Below are 19,611 nucleotides of genomic sequence, written 5' to 3'. Positions count from 1 at the left end.
CTAAGTAGATGAAATTTGAGTAAATACCTGGGGGAAAGGTCTTGTAGGTAAAAGCAAGAGTAAATGCAGTATGGTCAGGTGGGGTCATGCTAGACATCTTCAAGGATGTGAGTGGGGCTGGAGCTGTGTGGAAGCAAATGAAGTAATGAGTGGCCAAGAACATAGAGCCTGTAAGTCAATATATGGACTTTGGTTTTTACTGTGAGATTGGAAGCCATTGGAGAGTCATTGTTGTTTTATTAATATATTTTTATTGATTTCAGAGAGGAAGGGAGAGGGAGAGAGAGATAGAAACATCAATGATGAGAGAGAATCATTGATTGGCTGCTTCCTGCATACCCCCTACTGGGGATCAAGCCCACAACCCAGGCATGTGCCCTGACTGGGAATCGAATCATGACCTCCTGGTTCATAGGTGGATGCTCAACCACTGAGCCACCACAGCCCGGCAGGAGAGTCATTGTTTTTTTAATCAATCAATCAATTTTATTGTTGTAAGTATTACAGATGTTCCCCTTTTTTACCCCATTGACCTCACCTGTCCATGCTCCCCACCAGGCCTTCACTACACATTATTGTCTGTGTCCGTGGGTTATGCATATAAGTTCTCTGGTTAATCTCTCCTTCACTCTCCCTGCCTTCCCTCTGAGATTCATCAGTCTGTTCCTTGCTTTTAAGTCTCTGTCTCTGGATCTATTTTGTCCATCAGTTTATTTTGTTAATTAGATTCCACATGAGTGAGATCATGTGATATTTATCTTTCTCTGACTGGCTTATTTCGCTTAGTATAATACTCTCCAGGTCCCTCCATGCTGTCTCAAAGTGTAAGAGCTCCTTCTTTTATACAGCTGCATAGTATTTCATGGTTTAAATGTCCTATATCTTCCTTATCCACTCATCTACTGATGGGCACTTGGGCTATTTCCAGATCTTAGCTATTGTAAATAACACTGCTATGAACATAGGAGTATATCTACTCTTTGTGAACACTGTTTTAGGATTCTTAGGATATATTCCTAGAAGTGGGATCACTGGGTCATATGGCAGTTACATTTTTAGTTTTGTGAGGAAACTCCATACTGTTTTCCACAGTGGCTGTACCAGTCTGCATTCCCACCAGCAGTGTACTAGGGTTCCCTTTTCTCCACATCCTCGCCAGCACTTGTCATTTGTTGATTTGTTGATGGTAGCCATTCTGGTGGGTGTGAGATGGTACCTCATTGTCCTTTTAATTTGCATCTCTCTGATGACTAGTGACTTTGAGCATGTTTTCATATGTCCCTTGGCCATCTGTATGTCCACTTTGGAGAAATGTCTATTTAGATCCTTTGCCCATTTTTTAATTGGATTATTTGTTTTCCTTTTGTTAAATTGTTTAAGTTCCTTATATATTTTGGAAATCAACTGCTTAGCAGATGTATCATTGGCAAATATGTTCTCCAATACAGTGGGTTCCCTTTTCATTTTGTTGATGGTTTCTTTTGCTGTGCAGAAGCTTTGTTTTAGTAAGATTATTCTAGATGCTGCTTGAAAAAATTCTGGGGTAGTGGTGTGTAGCAGGTAGGAAGCAGCAAGATTAGTTAGGAGGCTTTGGGAACTCTTGTTAGAGGCGATAAAGGACTTAGGGTGTTTTTGAAGTAGATCCAGGATATTTGCTGACTAGGATTTGCAGGTGTAAGTGAAAGAGGAATCAGGTTGAACAACCAGATAGGTAGAGTTGTTTACTGAGATAGGTGAAGACTGGCCATAACTGTTTTTGGTGTTCAGGGTGAGGTGGTGGTGGTGGTGGTGGTGGTGGGTAGATCAGAAGTTTCAATTTGAGTATTTTAAGATGGAGATGTCAATTAGACATCCAAGTGGAAAGTCAGGTAGGTAGTTGGGTAAAGAATACTAGTGCAGGTCTGAGCTGGAGAGAATTTGAGTCAGCTTTTAGATGATGTTTAAAACCATGAAACTGGGAGATTAAAAATGGTGGCAGAGTAAGTGGATGCTGCACAGACATGCTCCCAGGAACAAACTAAATTTACAGAATTTAGTAATTCCCAGGAATTACAACTAAAAAAGAAAACTCGCAGGAGAGAGCCCTGATACCCGAGGACCGAAAGTACAGACCGCATAGAGACTGGTAGGAGGGGCAGAGACGCGAAAGGGCTGGCCTGACACCCACAGGCCGCAACTGAAGTCCTGGAGAGATATCTCAGCTGTGGGGGGTTGCCATTAAAACCATGAAACGATTGAGATCATTTAGTCCAGTGGTCGGCAAACTCATTAGTCAACAGAGCCAAATATCAACAGTATAATGATCGAAATTTCTTTTGAGAGCCAATTTTTGTAAACTTAAACTTCTTCTAACGCCACTTCTTCAAAATAGACTCACCCAGGCCATGGTATTTTGTGGAAGAGCCACACTCAAGGGGCCAAAGAGCTGCATGTGGCTCGCGAGCCACAGTTTGCTGACCACGGATTTAGGGCATGAGGTCAGATGAATGAGAGGTCTTAATGTCTGGACCTCAAGGGTACTGCAATACCTGGTAGATGAAGGGATGTTAGCAACGCAGATTGAGAAGGAGTAGTCATTGAGGTGGGAAGAGAACCAAATGAAAGGTGTCCCAGAAGGTGAGGGTGGAATGCATCTCAGGAAGAAGAGCATGGTCAACTATGCCAATTGCTGCTGAGAGGAGGGATCAGATGAGGTCTAGGGATTCCCCATTGGATCTGCAAAGTGAGGTTATTGGTGATCCTACAAGAGCAGGCATGACTCATGCTGGTGAGTTGCTGGTGGGGCCTGGTTCAAATGGGCTCGAGAGAGATTGGGTTGGCAAAATATCTTTGATGCTCTAGGAAATTCTTGTACTGTGTATTATTGAATGGTGATATCTAGAATGCTCATAGGCACACATTTGTTAAGAAGATAATGTGTATTTAGTACTTTGCTTGTGGTTAGAAGGTATTCATTAAGTACAGTTGCTGCTGCTGTTTCGTTCTTTTGTCCAGTTCTATGACAACTACTTTCATGAGGGCAAGGACCCTGTCACTACGGTCTCACTAGCAGAGCTTCTTGTAAGTGAATAAATGAATTGATTTCAGTAATTCTCACAACCATTATGTGAAACTGGCAGTATTTCTTTATTGTGGGGATGATGAAGCCAGGGTTTTGAGAGATTTCTTTGTCAAAAATAGATACCAAGGGCCACCCCTGGCCTCCTGACTCAAGCTGAGAACTGTTTTATTTCTCAGAAAGATCATAATTTAAAAAAATATTTTATTGATTTTTTACAGAGAGGAAGGGAGAGGGATAGAGAGCTAGAAACATCGATGAGAGAGAAACATCGATCAGCCGCCTCCTGCACACCCCCCACAGGGGATGTACCTGCAACCAAGGTACATGCCCTTGACCGGAATCGAACCTGGGACCCTTCAGTCCGCAGGTTGATCAGCTCTATCCAATGAGCCAAACCGGTTTTGGTGAGAAAGTTCATAATTTAATTTAGGGGCAAGCAAGTGAGATCTGGCTTTTAGCTTTGAGTTTGGGTTGGGGTGTCGAGCTCCATAGCCCATCATTATTTTTATTCTTTCTGATTCTTACACTATTCTTAGTAATGGCAGAAAGGTGGTTGGTAGGATAATGGTCTCCCCAGCATGTCTACCTCTTACTCCCTGGAACCCGTGAATGTGTTATGTTCCATGGCAAGGGAAATTAAGGTTGCAGATGGAATTAAGTTTACTAATCAGTGGACTTTAAGATAGGGAGATTATACATCGAGCAAGGGAAAACATACTGACGATAGTTGTAATGAAACTGCTGATACCGTCTGGAGCTATATTTTTAGAAAAAAGGTGTGTGTGTCCTTGCTGATAATTGTTCAAGAATGAAAATGATAATTGGACTTGACAGTTCAGGCTTGATTGTACCCTGTCAGGACTGCAAGGCATTTCTTTCTCTGCCCATTGGGTTTACTTTATGAAATTCTGTTTAGAGTTTTTACATTTAAATTCTTACCTGAGAATGACTGAACTGTATGTTTTGTTTTGTTTTCTGTTGTTACCCTCTTTGAGAGTTTTGATGTCAGGGGTTCGAACTGAATTGAGTTTTTAATATTTCCCTGTTATGCGACAGGTTAAATAGCTTACAGACTCTCTATTCTTTGAGAGCTGTAAATAGAACTTGCTGCTAAAACTGCCTAGGTCTGTGGTCGGCAAACTGCGGCTCGCGAGCCACATGTGGCTCTTTGGCCCCTTGAATGTGGCTCTTCCACAAAATACCACGGCCTGGGCGAGTCTATTTTGAAGAAGTGGCGTTAGAAGAAGTTTAAGTTTAAAAAATTTGGCTCTCAAAAGAAATTTCAATCGTTGTACTCTTGATATTTGGCTCTGTTGACCAATGAGTTTGCCGACCACTGGCCTAGGTCTTTCTGCAGGAGATAGGCGATAGTACTTCGATGACGTTTCCCAATTTGTTCTGTGGTTATCTTATTCTGTTTGTCTTTAGAAAGTATTGTTCCTTGGACTTACTTATTATTCAGTTTTCTGGCTCATTAATGCAGTTTTGCGTTACCTTCGTCAGTGTTCTTTGGTTCCTGCAGTGCCCTTCTTCCTGCCATGAGTGTTCTTCTGGTCCTGCAGTGCTTGTGGTGAGACTCCTGGACTCTCGATGATGCCCTGCCCGGCTGTACGGGCTGTTGTCCCTGCTGGTAGGAGAAGGATGTAGACAGTTGGTGGCAGGGCTGAACGCTTTGGTGTGGAGAAACAATGGCCCATGGCTGCAGATGGTCACCTCCTTTTGGAGGACAAGTTCTAAGGGGTGAGGAGGGTGTCTGCTCTAGAGGAACAGGCTCCAAGTCTTGGGCATGGAGGGCTGGTGGGTTTGCTGAAAGCACCTTTCTACCTTTTGGTCAGGCAGTTTATCTTTTCGTCAAACAAGTCAAGGTGTGTCATGAATTCTAATTCATATTAAAGATAAGTATTAGCTTTCCCCTTGATTTTGATAATCATTTATCTTAATTTTTAATGTTATTGTAGGTTTTTATCTTCATAGACACTTTTGATAAGCTGTCAGAGACTTTGATGGGGGTCCCTAGTAGGGTGCTTCTTTGCAATCTCCTCTAAAATGTAAGATAATCCCAAGAACTGTAGCATATTCCTTTTTATATAAAAATAAACATAAATTATAAATAAATGTAATTTTCATGAAAATTTAGTTGGCAGGACTTCTTATTGTTAGAAGGTGATAGAGCTTCATTTCTATATATTTGTCTATAATTGTAATTTATACTGTTTCAAATAGCCACCCTGTCTGTAAATTAATACATAGCTTAGATGATCTCTGAGGTTCCTTTTGATATTGTATGATTTGGCTTTTCCTCTCTGGAAATCTCAATGAGAATGTCTTAAAAAATCTTTCTAAATTCAGCCTGCTGTTACCACATACTTTTGTTTTCACTGTTCTTTATTAGGTACCCACAGTTTTGGTAGGTGAAGTTCAGAACAATGAAAAGGCATAAACCCTGCTTCTAAGGAGGGAAGAAAGGAAAAGAGGGTTATGTTGGCTTTAGTGGTGGGAATTGTCCACCTGAATGTCATATCTTGGAGATTGGTAAGGTTATTCCATGTGGCTGGAAGGAAATGAAAAGCTTATTTGCTTTTTTTTTCATTTTTGGTCCTCCTCTATATATTCTTATCGCTTTCCCAATATAAAATAAATGATGGGATTTGAACCTGTTTATGGTGTTTGGCTTAGGGCATGAGAACCTTCACCTTATTTTTTTCCTTCTTCACTTGAACATGAAATTCTGATACTACAGGGCAAAGGAGAGACCAGGGTTTATGAAGACTGCATATCTTGTGAATCTTAAGAAGAGCTCTTCAATTATTAGAGGCTCAATTTTTTTCTCACTTTTCCAAAGTGCTATGATAAGGAAAGCAGCTTTCAGAGATAAGAATCTTAGTTCAGTAAATACAAAATTTTGAAGAGGATGTTGAACAATGGCTTTAAAATATTACTTATTTCTGTCATACACTTATTTTTAAAAATATATATATTTTTATTTCAGAGAGGAAGGGCAAGGGAGAAACATCAATGATGAGAGAGAATCATTGATTGGCTGCCTCCTGCATGCCCCAGCCTGCAACCCCGGGCAGGAATCGAACCTGGGACCCTTCAGTCCACAGGCCGACGCTCTGTCCACTGAGCCAAACCAGCTAAGGCTGTCATATACTTATTTTGTAGTAAATATAATACATGTTTATTTTGGAAAATTTAGAAAATATTGTTAACAGCTCACGAGGGATTTTTATTTTCTGTTTTCTGGAATGATGACAGCAGCCCTGTGATATGGGTTCCTATTATCACTTCCATTCTATAGATGAAGAGACTGAAGCACAGGAAGGTTACTATTATGGTGGTTATTATTCTGATCCCCTTCCCCCCATGTATGTGTGTAAATTTCTTCAATAAAATTTGGATCATGCAAAGCAGATTTTATGACCTATTTTTTTTACCTAATACAATCTTTTCAGAACATTTCTCTTCATTATTAGTCTTTAAAAATAGATTTTAATGTTTATACAATAATCTCTTGTTTATTTAACCCAGGATTTCTCAACCTTAACATTATTGGCCAGTTAATTTTTTATTCTGGGAGATTGTCCTGTACATTGTAGGATGTTTAGCATCATCCCTGGCCTCTACCCACTAGATGCCAATAGCACCATCTCCTCCCACTCATATGTGATAACAAAAATGTCTCTAGACATTTCCAAGTAAATAAACGTCCTAGGAGCACAAAATCACCTCCTGTTGAAGACCACTTATTTAACCATATGCGTTTTGTATTTTTATACAGTATTTCTCATCATAGAAATTTTTTCTGGAAAGGCTCAAGATTGGTATAGCATATTTGGAGATATCTTGTATTGTTTATGTACATTTATTGATACCATTATAGTTTCATATAAACGTATAGTTATATATGATTTATACAATGTTATATAGTTTTTTGAGTATTTATGTTAAATAAGGTGAAGGTTCTCATGCCCTAAGCCAAACACCATAAACAGGTTCAAATCCCATAAATAGATCTCTTAAAAAATTTTTTAGTTGTGTTTTTGGGACTCAAATTGTATGCTTTGATTGACTTACAGTATAATTTTACTTATACTTTAAAAAAAAGTCTTATTTGTATTTGACACCAACTGTGTTTTGTTTTGTGTGTTTTTTTTGTTGTTGTTCTCCCTCTATCTTTTCTAATAGTAATAAAAATATTTTAATATATCATAGGCTATGATTTATGAAGAGAGAGAATTATTTAAAATGTAAATTTTCTAAAATTAAAATGTTCTGATACTAGATTTTGATAGCTATTTTTGTATCTTAAACTTAGAAGGTTGACTACCAGTTTTGAATATTTCAGTTCTCCTTAAGGTAATTAGAATTCTATAGAGAATGTTCTAGAGGAGGAAAGACTTTATACCTTTCTATTCATGGTTGATTATTAATCTGCTTTTTATTAATACTTGTTTTTTCAGTGTGGAAGTTTAAATTGTTTTTGGTTGTTTTTTTTTTTGAGTATGTGAGTGTTCCCTATTATGTCTAGCTTTAAAACACTGGATATTTATTAAAAGGATTTGTCCCTGGTCAGATGTAGTTTATGGCATGAGACCAAGGAAACCAATCAATCACCTTATTAAAGTTCCTAGAGGTTCAGCTGAGATCTTTCTCACAGGTGAAGCTGGGTGGGATAAAGGCCATCTCCATAGAGTGAGATTGTCAGGCGTCCTCAAACTACGGCCCGAGGGCCACATGCAGGTGTTTTTGCCGTTTTGTTGTTTTACTTCAAAATAAGATATGTGCAGTGTGCATAGGAATTTGTTCATAGTGTTTTTTAAACTATAGTCCGGCCCTCCAACGGTCTGAGGGACAGTGAACTGGCCCCCTGTTTAAAAAGTTTGAGGACCCCTGGCTAGGTCTAGGAGTGCTCAACTGGTGGTATTTTTCACTAACTTGGACTTTGTATCTTATTTCTTCTCTTCAGTCTATCTAGTGTAATTTTGTTTTGTGGGGTGGAAAAAAATAAAACAAGACAAAACTGGATTTTAATAAATAGTATCCAGAAATAAAATTTTAAGTTCTATATAGTAATAGTAACAACAGAAAATGTAGTGATCCTTCTGTTAACCTCCAGAATTCATGTAACACACATTAAAAAAAAAAAAATCCAAGTCTTCATTTGGACTGTAATGGTTTACAAAATGTATCAGTATGAAGGTATGGATAAAGTTAAAACAGCATGAAAAATTGGTTGTACACACCAAAAAAATTTATACCCGAGTTTGAAATTATCAGGTGAAAAGGGCTGTATTCTCATTGGTATATCCATCTAAGTTATGTGACAGGACTCCCTCCATGCAAATTTACCTTTAATGTCAGTAACAAAATAAGAGGTTGCCTTAATTTGTTATCCCAAAAATGTTTTTTGTTTTGTTTTGTTTTGTTTTTGCTTTGAAGTTCAAAATTCAGTAAGAATGACTGTGATATGAAATTTATTTTCAGAGTGTTCCAGAATCCTGTACAATGGTTTAAAGGACTTGTCTTGAATTGAAAGTGCTATACACTGAGTGAAAGTCCATGTTAGTTGAAGAATTGATTCTTTTTAAAGGAAAGCTGCAAATTTTTCTTGTATGGGTAAATGTCACTCTGCTCATATCTCTGCTTAGCTGCAGCTCAGGACTTGTACTGTTCCACTAGGTTGTCATAGAAACGCAGTTAACTGTCATCTCAACTCACACTGTTGATGGTTTTATTTGTAGGTTTGCCCGATTATGAAAATTTCACAAAAAAATTTTGATTTGCTTTTTATTAACACTGGATGTTTTTCCTTGGAAGTTCAAGTTGTACAGAAGCCTTTTTTTGTGTTTAATTTTTTTAAAAAGTGAAACTATATTAAATCTGCTTGATTTTTTAAAAAATGTTTTTTATTTAAAATGTGATATATAGTCTGCAGCAGTAGAATAACCTCTGTGAATTGTATTTTTGAATCACTTTCCATTTCCTTTGTTTACAGCAAGCAGAAAAAAAAAACTTAAAAATTCACCGTTAGCCTACTTTTTACTTAACATAAAAGATACCTGTCAGAAAAGTGTGAAATGCTACATCAAGTGCCTAATATTGGAGTTTTCATTTTATTTATGGTTTTTGAAGCCTGGCACGAATGCTCCAGTGAACTGTGTTGTGAAAGTATTTATTTTTATATATTTATGTGAAAGGAATTTTTTAGTTTTCACTTATAAATAAGACAGGCAAACCTTATTTACAGTAACTTTATCTAATGGTCCGTGGATGAGTGCTTTTATGCAAAATAGTCAAGAGGCTAGAATTAACTTTTCACGTTGGATGCACATTTGATGTCCAGACTTGAGCAACATGTGGCATCTTATTATAAAGACTACCATTCAGGATTCAATTTGTATTTAACACATTTACTTCAGAATGCACACATCATTTTTGCCACATTTAATGTTAACTTCGTAATGATTTCTGTTTCTTGCTTGTGAGTACATAAGTAGAAGTGTTTACTTGTTGCTTTGTTTGTGATTTTCCTTTTTCTAGGTTCTTTATACTTGATTAATGAGCTATTTCATATTTTATTTTAATAACAGGTCACTTTTTGACATGTAACAGCTCCTTGGGTTGGGTTGATTATCATTAGTTACTTTTTAAAAGAAGTATTGGTCTTTTAGTTAACTGTGCTTATTATATGTCCATTTGTTGCTATTAGTTCTTAAAGTTATTCTTGAAAAATTAATAGTAGTTAACATTGTCTTTGATTTTAACACTGTAACTAAATAAACAACTAATAGTCTGTATATACTTGGAGAAGAAAATTTGACAGCTCATCATATGCGTGGAATACTGATTTCTTAAAACCAGGTTTATTGCTTTTAAAATATAATTACTACTCTGTAGCTAGACTACACGATGGCCTCCGATGATCCTCACCTCGTATTATTCCTGCGCTTGTGTCCTCCCTTCCCACTCTGAATCATGACTGACCTGTATGAGCAATAAAATACTACTGAAGTGTCAGTGTACGACCTCTGAGGTTAGGTCATATGCAACATTGAAGCTTCCAGTTTGCTTTCTCTTGGATCACTTACTCTGGGGGAAGTCACCTGTCATGTCCCGAGGAGAGGTCCATGAGACAAGGGACTGTAAAGCCTCCTGCCAACAGCTAGCACCAGCCTGCCAACCGTTTGAGTGAGTCATCATGGAAGCAGATACTCACACCCCATTTTAACCTTCAGATGGTTGCAACCCAAGCTGACATCTCCCCTGCAGTCCATGAGTAGATTATTTTTGTGAACTTCTGTTTTAACCAGCTTTATCCTATCACAAGTATTGATATACGCACATTGTTTGGTTTCTCATTACATACCAATGCAATAAAGTAAAATATTTTTCGGAATCACTGTAGTAATTTTTATAACTATCCTTGATTTATTAATTAATGGCCATTATAGTCATTAGAGATTTCCTAACTTAACTATGAGGATTAAGGATGTCTTATGATGCTGTTTCAACACTGAAGTTAAATATATATTAAAGTTAGTAATCCTACATAATAAAAAGGTAATATGCAAATTGCATCACTCTGCTATGCCCACAATTGGGCCAGCTGGAGGCACTGGGGGGCGGGACTCAGGGTGGCCGATTGCGTGGCTGCGGGCACCAGTTTTCTGCCAGAACCAGTTTTCCTATGGCCACCCCTAGATTGGAGCGCCTCCGAGTCCCGCCCTCAGCCTTTGGGAGGCACTCCGATCGGCGGGTGGCCAGACGAAAACTGGTGCTGGCAGCCAGGTGAAGGAAAGTCTATTGCACGAAACTTCGTGCAACGGGCTTCTAGTAATACCTATAAAATGATTAAGAAATTTATTTTGTTACTATTTTGTTAATCCTCACCTGAGGGATATATATATACTTATTTATTTATTTAAATATATTTTTATTGATTTTTAGAGTGGAAGGAAGAGAAATAGAGAGAGAGAAACACCAGTGAGAGAGAAACATTGATCGGCTGCCTCCTGTGTGCCCCTACTGGGGATTGAGCCTCCAACCCGGGTATGTGCCTGACTGGGAATCGAACCGGTGACCTCTTAGTGCATGGGTTGACATTCAACCACTAAGCCACCAGCCATGGCTGATTAAGAAATTTTAATGCATATGTAGGTTTATTTATATGAGAGTAAACAAATATTTTCTAACATAAACTAAATAAATAATGATTGTTCATGGATTACCAGTTATTTAAAAGAAATGTTAAAATATTTTTTATCTGAAGGGGAAGAATACATTTTGCTTTATATAAAATTTACAATTTTCTTTTACTTTGATTTAGTTTTTGTGATTATGTTTTCTAATTAAGATATTCTCAAATCTGACAAAAATATTAATACCCTTGAAATATAATAATGTCCTTTAGAGGTTTATTATATTCCTATCTTACTGCTGTGAGTCTTTGTGACCAGGAGGTCATAATGACAAGTATTTTGCCAACTCAGTTTCTTTGACATATGTCTGCATAGTGGGTCAGACAGTTTTGTATTTAATATGCTACAGTTGATTACTATTAACTGTAAGTGTGTGTAATCCTGTTTTCAACTTCTGAAGTTATTCTACCAGTGTGGTTGTAGCAGTTGATACACCTAGTTGGAAAAGTGAAACATGAAGATCTTACCTTGAGCTATGGTTGTAGTTATCGATAATCACTGAGGGAACCATCTCTGGGTCCCCCTTAAGAAATATGTTTTGAGTCTTGGACAGATAAATCCATGGCAGCTGTCATTTTCTCTGCTTTCTGTGCAGGAAGAAGAGAGTGAAGAGGAACCCAAACTTAAGTATGAAAGGCTTTCCAATGGGGTAACTGAAATCCTTCAGAAGGATGCTGCTAGCTGCATGACAGTCCATGACAAGGTAAGGTGGCCCTTGTAGGTGATTCTTGTGTAAGTCATTCTGTTGTAAGTTTGCTTATACTTTGGAGTCATGGTGCTTTCAGTGGTGATTTTTCACTGTAATTGTGTCTCCTGCCACTCTTCCTCTCTTCTTCCTCACCACAAAAAATCCAAACAATGACCAAAAAAATTATATATATGTATTTGTACACACACAGAGAGCACACTGTAATGGTGTATCAAGTAGAATTTAGACAAGGGTGGATGTACAAGATTTATTGTAAGTGGTTCTTGGAAAGACTATCACTTAATTCCTCAATTCATAAGTAGTAGAATAGAAAAGTATTAAGATTAGAAATAGTGTGGAACTCAGTGCTTTCATAAGAGTAGAAGGGATTATGTCGAGGTATTAGGAATCAGTAGAATGCCCCCACATTCTTACATATACACTGAGTGGCCAGATTATTATGATCTCTGAACGCATAATAATCTGGCCATTCAGTGTATATCCTATATAATAAAAGGCGAATATGCAAATTGTCCCCTCAACCAGGAGTTCGACCAGCAGGCAGGCCAGCCAGCCGCCCATGTCCCCTCCCCCTGGCCAGGCTGGCCGGACCCCACCCATGCACGAATTCATGCACTGGGCCTCTAATACACACACACACACACACACACACACACACACACACACACACACACTGAGTGGCCATATTATTATGCGTTCAGAGATCAGAATAATCTGGCCACTCAGTGTACATTATATGTGTTAATTAATCTATTCCACATCTGAGTCTTTGCTGTAACAAAGCCCCCACCAACTTTCTGAGTCCAGACTAAGTACTGTACAGCACCCTTAGCCCATTCTTGGACCAAAACAAAATGTGTCATAATTGGAGTATTGGAAGCCAGACAGTTTCAACTATTGCCCTGTGAGCCCCAGGAGTGAGCCTTTGTCCTCCACAAAAGGCAGACTCCCCAACTTTGATCCACTTCCTGGCTTTATCCTGTGTTACCATCAGTGTTGCTCATCCTCCTCCTTTTCCCACCCAGTTCCTTTGTACTTCAAATTTCATTCCATTGTAAGCAGATTCCTATACTCACTCAACCTGTCACTAGAACATTTGCTTTCTCTAGTTTTACCAGAAGCACCCTTCTTGAGGTGCCTGCCTTTTAGCTGCACCACCATCTACCCCCTCATACCCCTCCCCCCACCCCATTGCTGCCATCTCCCAACTTCCTTGTCACTTTCCTTTATTCACTGGAGACTGGCCTTGCAGTTCTTCAACCTAATTTAATTACACTTCTGCCCGGTTTCGTCTCCCGCCATTAAGGCCACACTCCGGATGGTGTCAGGACCTGGACCCTGAGGATCATTAAATATACTCTGTTTCTCAGGCTTCTGTGTTAACTTTTCTAATCCTGTTCTGTGACTTTATAGAGCCCTGATCTCTAATCCATTCTTTTTTATAATTTTCTATCAAATGGTTAACTATCCTAACTTTACCAGCATCTTCAGTTGTTTGATACCATTGTCCTTCATTGTATCCCTGAGCCACTAAAAATGCTGTTATTTATTTGTTCTTCATCAGTTTCTTTAATCCTCAACCCTCCTTCTCAATAACTATCCCTTCACTTTTAGAGGATGATGTCATTTCTATTTAAGAAAATTGAACCTATCAGGCATGATCAGCCTCAGTTTCTGACCCCTTTCCCAACTCACCTGAATCCATACCCATCTTTCTTTTCTTCTTCCTGTTCAAGGGCCTTTTAGTCTACTTTTGTTCTTCATCTCACCTCATTTTCTACCTTCTCTTCTAGTGATATATGCTATGTCATGGAACAGACCTAACTCTAGCCCCACATAATCACTAATCTACTTTTTCTTTCTATAGATTTGCCTATATTGGATATTTCATATAAATGGACTCATAGAGTTTGGTCTCTTGTGTCTGGCTTCTTTCACTTAGCATGATGTTTTTGAGATTCCTTGTGATATAGCATGTATCAGTACTTCATTCCTTTTTATTGCTGAATAGTATTCCATTGTATAAACATAGCACATTTTGTCTATCCATTAACCAGAAGATGGACATTTTACTGCTTTTAAAACTGTGGATTTCGCCTTCTCAAAACTTCTTTATCATGATACCATTCTGTTTTATGTTCTTGATCTTTCTGTTACTCCCTCTGGTTCCTTCACTTACTTTTACCTCCACCTTTCCCCTACATGTTGGTTTTCCCAAGGTTTGGTCCATTGTTTACATTTCTTCTAATTTTGTGATTTTCAGTTGCATGATTTCTGTGACCACCAGCACTGCCTCTTCCAGAATATTGTACTTATTTATCCATCTCTATCTTTTGTTCTGTTTTGACCTGAAACTCAGCATGTTCATAATGAACTCATCTTTTCTCTCTAATCTTGCATCTATTTTTTGTTCTCTATCTCATTTGGTGGCATCAGCATCTCCTCTGTCACGTAAGCCAAAGCTAACCCTTCTCCTCTAACACCCAGTCATTCCCTAAGTCATGGTGCTCTTACCACCTTGCCCTAGCTGAGGTCCTCATCTTCCGCCTGTACCTATGTGTCTAATCTTTCTACTTTTAACCCATTTGCCACCTGATTGCCAAAATGATCTGTTGAAAGTACATATTTTAAAACATTGTATAATTTTCATTATCTACTAAATAGAGTCAGAGTTCCTTAATGTGGTATGTAAGACTATGATCTTGCCCTCTGTGTAATTGGCCTTGTGTCTTACCACTTTCTGTCATAAGTGTGGTGCTCTGACCGTTGTGTTTGGCTGTTTGTTGTTGTTTTTTTCATTTTATTTTTATTTTTATTGATTTTAGAGAGGAAGGGAGAAGGAGAGAGAGATAGAAACATCAATGAGAGAATTATAGGTGGACTGCCTCTTGCAGACACCCCACTGAGGATCGAGCCCACAACCTGGGCATGTGCCCTTGCCCGGAATCAAACCCAGGACCCTTCAGTCCACAGACTGATGCTCTATCCACTGAGCCAAACCAGCTAGGGCGTGCTTGGCTGTTTTTACTCATAACATCTCTTGCCAGGATTTCACCCCATCTCAGCTGCTTGAATTCACTCCCATCCTGAGTCCTTTGCTTTTAGTTTAGGCATTGTTTATTTCTCCCTGGAACTAATGCACACACTGTGAACCAGTCTATTTTTCTTCAACGATTTGCTTTCATTCTAGTCCATTCCTAACAGTTCTTTCTTTTCCTAGAAACTCACATCTGATCGTATAATCCTTTCTAGAGTTCTTCATTGGCTACCTGATGTTTTCATGATTTGGACACACATACTCCCTTCCTTTAACTTTTCTACCTTTCATCTCCATAAATATCAGTACCTTCTATTAACCAATCTTTCCTGCCCCATTGCCTGTCTCCTCCCCTGGGCATGAACCGGGTGCTTCTGTCATGTAAAACTGTGGGTAATTTCTTGACTTTTACTGCTTTTTTTGCTCTGTGCCTTTGAGCAAGTTGTATTCACTCTGCCTAAAATGGTCTTTACCACAAGTCTGCCTCATATGCCTCAGAGCCTATATTGTCCATCTCTTTCAAAGTTCAAAGTTCAGCACAGCTGACATCTTTGATGTTTCATAAAGTTCTTAGAGATATTCCATTTTAAGTAACCTTCTTAAATTTAATTATAATTAATCATATTTTTATATCTTTCTCCCTCATTGTAGTGTCACCCCTTTAAGTCACACTTGCTTATTGTCTAAGCATATTGTAGGTGTTTTTGTGTTTTGTGCGTTGAATGAACCATTGAATGGATGAAATGGAGAACAAAGTTTACCTGCTCGGACATCACACTTTATCAACACTATACTTAAACCAACTTGGTCAAGGAGCCTGACAGTTGGAACTATAATCTGTGCTAACTTTTAGAGCATACACTCTTGATCTGAGGCTCATGTCTCTTTTTATGAGATTTCTGGTGCAGGGGAGAGTATTTTAACTCATAATTCTGTACCTAGCTCTGCCATTCATTGACTGTTTCCAGGGAAGACACATGAACTCCCCGACTTACTTCCTCTCGTGTATTTAAAGGCACTCTCTGCTTTGATACTAAAAATGCTATGTGAAACTGATAATATACAGCTGACCACATTTGAAATGTTTCCTCTGTAGTCCAAAGGACTGCTTGTCACTTCTACTTGTTTACGTACAAAAAGCCCAGTCACCCTCACCAGTCTGGCTCACTGGATAGAGTGTCGGCCTGCAGACTGAAGGGCCCTGGGTTCGATTCTGGTCTAGGGCATATGCCTGAGTTGCCAACTCGATCCCTAGTATGGGACATGCAGGAGGCAGCCAATCAATGATTCTTTCTCATCATTGATGTTTCTCTCTCTCCCTTCCTTCCTCTCTGAAATCAATAAAAATATATTTAAAAAGGAAACAAAAAAAAAAACACAACAAAAAGCCCAGTAAAAGCAGTTATGTTAGGGGAGTGTTCAAAAGGATTAGGTGCACAATCTGATACTTTATAAAATGAATAAAGTTTCTGTAATTAAACCTGGAAGGAGCTAATAAAGCTTTATTTATTCTTTGCTCATCCTGGATTGGAGGTGCTGTCAGGATAAAAAAAAATTCAATAGCTACAAATTTTAATGACTGGAAAGATAGTCACATTTAAAGGACTTGTATTTACATTTGTGATTTGTGGCCAATTTTGCCTTTTTGTGTGTGTTGTATTTTAAGTATGTCAAAAGCATTAGCAAATGTAAGTATGACTCATCAATAACTTTCATAGTTAAATAAATTTTTGAAGACCTCTCCAATTGGCTTATCAAACTTGGATTTTTTTTTAAGCACATAAAGTTATTTCTAAAAGAGAACAGCAGTAATTTATCTAATTTAAATGATTAAATGTTTTTGTAAACAAAAGTAGCTTATCATGAAAACCACTCCTTCCCCTCCTCCCCAATATTCTAAAGTAATTATAGTTTTAGGTTAAACTATAAAATCAAAATAATTATTTTATGTTTCAGATCTTAAATATTAAGTGGATTAAACTAGTAATTAATAAAATAAGAAAAAGGGAAGGGATTAATGTTTGGATAAAGTACCCTACATAGAACCTTAAAAACTAATAAAATAAAATAAAATATAATTGGAAGTTCAAATATGTCCTTCACAGAGATGTCAGAGAATAACCTAGTAGTAAAGCATTTTAAGGCTCCAACCCGCCTTAGTTTTCTAACAAACTAAATACAGTATTTATGAGGAAGTCAGTACTTCAGAGTACTTGGTATATTGAGGTAGAGTACTATTTGGTTTTAGTTAGTATTGTATGGTGGGTTTTTTTTTTTTTAATTCAAATATGGTGAGTATCACTGTAGAGAAAAATATTACAACCATCTGAGTCCTCTGTTTCAGATTAGAATGTTCTTTTGCTTTGGAGGAAATACCCTGGTTTTGTTTATATATGCAACTAATTTCCCCCCAGAATTACCTCGTGGCCCTTCCCTTTCCAGGGCCCAGGCATCCTCTTTTCACCAGGCTTGTGTCTGCTCTAGATGAGTAATCGGCATGGCACCTGGTGCATTCAGGCAGGCCTGTGCAGTGGAATCGTCATACCTAGTTGTGTCTGCACATCTGATGTTTTATTAACCAGTATTGATTTTTTTACCCAGGGGACTTTTTTCTTCTTTAAAAAAGGCAACCTTGCAGGAGTGAAAGGCATTGCTGGGGATGAATTTCTAATGAACCCCTTCTTCTCCCTTTTTGTGACTCCACTTTAAGGTAGCTTCATATTTTAAGTGCCTGAACTGAAATTACATTTTAAGCAATTCCATTTTGATAAATCTTTTTAAATCTTGACTTTCTATAAGGTTATTTTTAAAAGATTGTGCTGCTTGACTGAAATGCTTACTAGTGCCTATAAATTTGAGCATTTCATTATAGGTTGCAATGAAGCATGCTTACATGCAATGAAATAGAGAATTTGGGACTATTTGAGTAGTATGTAAAGAAATAAAAAGGAAGAAAAATCTCATGTCATATCAGGTAGTCCTAAAGTTTCTTCTGGTTTATTTAGGTTAGTGCAGATTAAAGGAACAGTGGGAGTTATGAACTAGTTTTATATCATAAGATGAATATGGAGCTCAGCAGTTATTTTGTGACAGAAAAGGATTTTTTGTATTAGAATATAAACATTTATACTCAGTATTATACATTAACTTTTATAGAGGCATTCTAATGCTAACTGATAGTATAAGTACATCTGAGATTTTTCATCTCTAGATATGGCATGGGTTTTTCTTTCTAAAATAATAGTACTTTGTTGTTTGTGTGTATATAGGTTGAATTTAAATGATAGCACAAATTTACACATTTGCCATAAATTGAGGCGAGTTGCTTAATAATTCCCTTCTGACTTTGAGTTCAACCTTAGGTTGGTCATGCTTTCATAGCTGCATTTTAATTTGCTGCCTCAGTCCATCAGGCATTGTGTACAGACCACATACACACCATTAGTTGTCAGTAGATGAGGGTCCTCATGAGTCATTCTGACAGCTGGCTTGCACTATCACAGTAAAGTAGGCCCTGTCCTGTTATTTCCCTGAAGCTGGAAATAGACCGTCTCCGAGGACTGGATATCTTCTAAGGCATTGCAGATCACTTATGCATTAAGAGTCTTGAGTTTGAAAATGGTTTTATTAGTAATTGTGTTTTAATGGTACATTAATAAACTGACCTCTTTGTTCTTCTTACAGTTTTTGGCACTGGGCACACATTATGGCAAGGTTTATTTACTTGATGTCCAGGGGAACATCACTCAGAAGTTTGATGTGGTACGTATACAGTATAAAATAATGTATGAGCTAAATATCAAGCAAAAACTTGTGTTTCAGAATATTAGCACTTTGTTTTAATAGCATAAAAGATACTTATCGATTAAATCAGAGTGCTAAGAGCATATATTATATATATATAGGTATATACTTATATAACTGAATGTTATAGTATATGCTAAAAATTTTAAAGGTAAACTTATAAAGAAAAAGGTCTGTTTATATGTATACATTATAAATTTTGACTGGATTATCTTTTACATACAAATTCCATTTAAAATGTACTTTTATAAATGTACTTAATTGCATTTCTTTAGTTAATAATAGTCATCCATTTTAATTTAAGTGGAGCATTTAAAATACTCCTATATGTGTTTTTTTTAAAATTATAACACTATACAATGTCTAGGTGAAATGTTATTAAAAGAAAAACCTTTTATTAATAACCAGGGGCCCAGTGCACGAATTCATGCACCTTGAAAGGAATTGTGGGCCGTGAGGCTGCGGTGGGCACAGGAATGGGTCTTGGCCCATCCTCTGCGCCCCCACCCGGACCCTCCTTCCATGGCCCCTGGTCCCCTGCCTGCCAGCAGCCCCACTCCCACCGCTGCCTCCGCTCCCATGCACTGACGGCGCTGGCCCCAATCACACCCGCTGACGGCGCAGAATGATTGGGGCCAGCGCCAGCAGTGTGTACGAGCAGCAGCTGCTGCCCGGATCGCCCCTCAGGAGCAGGGGGGGTGGAGAAGCCCTGAGGGTTGATTGGGGCTGTCAGGCACCAGCAGTGGGTGTGAGTGGGGCCAGCGCGGGCAGTAGGTGCAAGCACTGGGCGGGACTGTGG

The 19,611-nt window shown here is 38.1% G+C and overlaps 1 protein-coding gene across 1 annotated transcript in view; it reads left to right on the top strand.

The window, feature by feature from the left end:
• The window catches only part of VPS41 (VPS41 subunit of HOPS complex), a 141,502-nt gene that overhangs the window by 21,571 nt on the left and 100,320 nt on the right, over positions 1-19,611 (top strand). Inside the window, exons 3-4 of the mRNA XM_079786062.1 lie at positions 11,858-11,965; positions 18,693-18,770. Of these exons, the coding sequence (XP_079642188.1) occupies positions 11,858-11,965; positions 18,693-18,770 (186 nt within the window). The remainder of the gene's footprint in view (positions 1-11,857; positions 11,966-18,692; positions 18,771-19,611) is intronic.

This window comes from Cnephaeus nilssonii, assembly GCF_951640355.1.
Source record: "Cnephaeus nilssonii genome assembly, chromosome: 12".
NCBI lineage: Eukaryota > Metazoa > Chordata > Mammalia > Chiroptera > Vespertilionidae > Cnephaeus > Cnephaeus nilssonii.
Note: the sequence above shows the minus strand (reverse complement) of the source record. Positions and strands in the feature narration are given on the sequence as shown.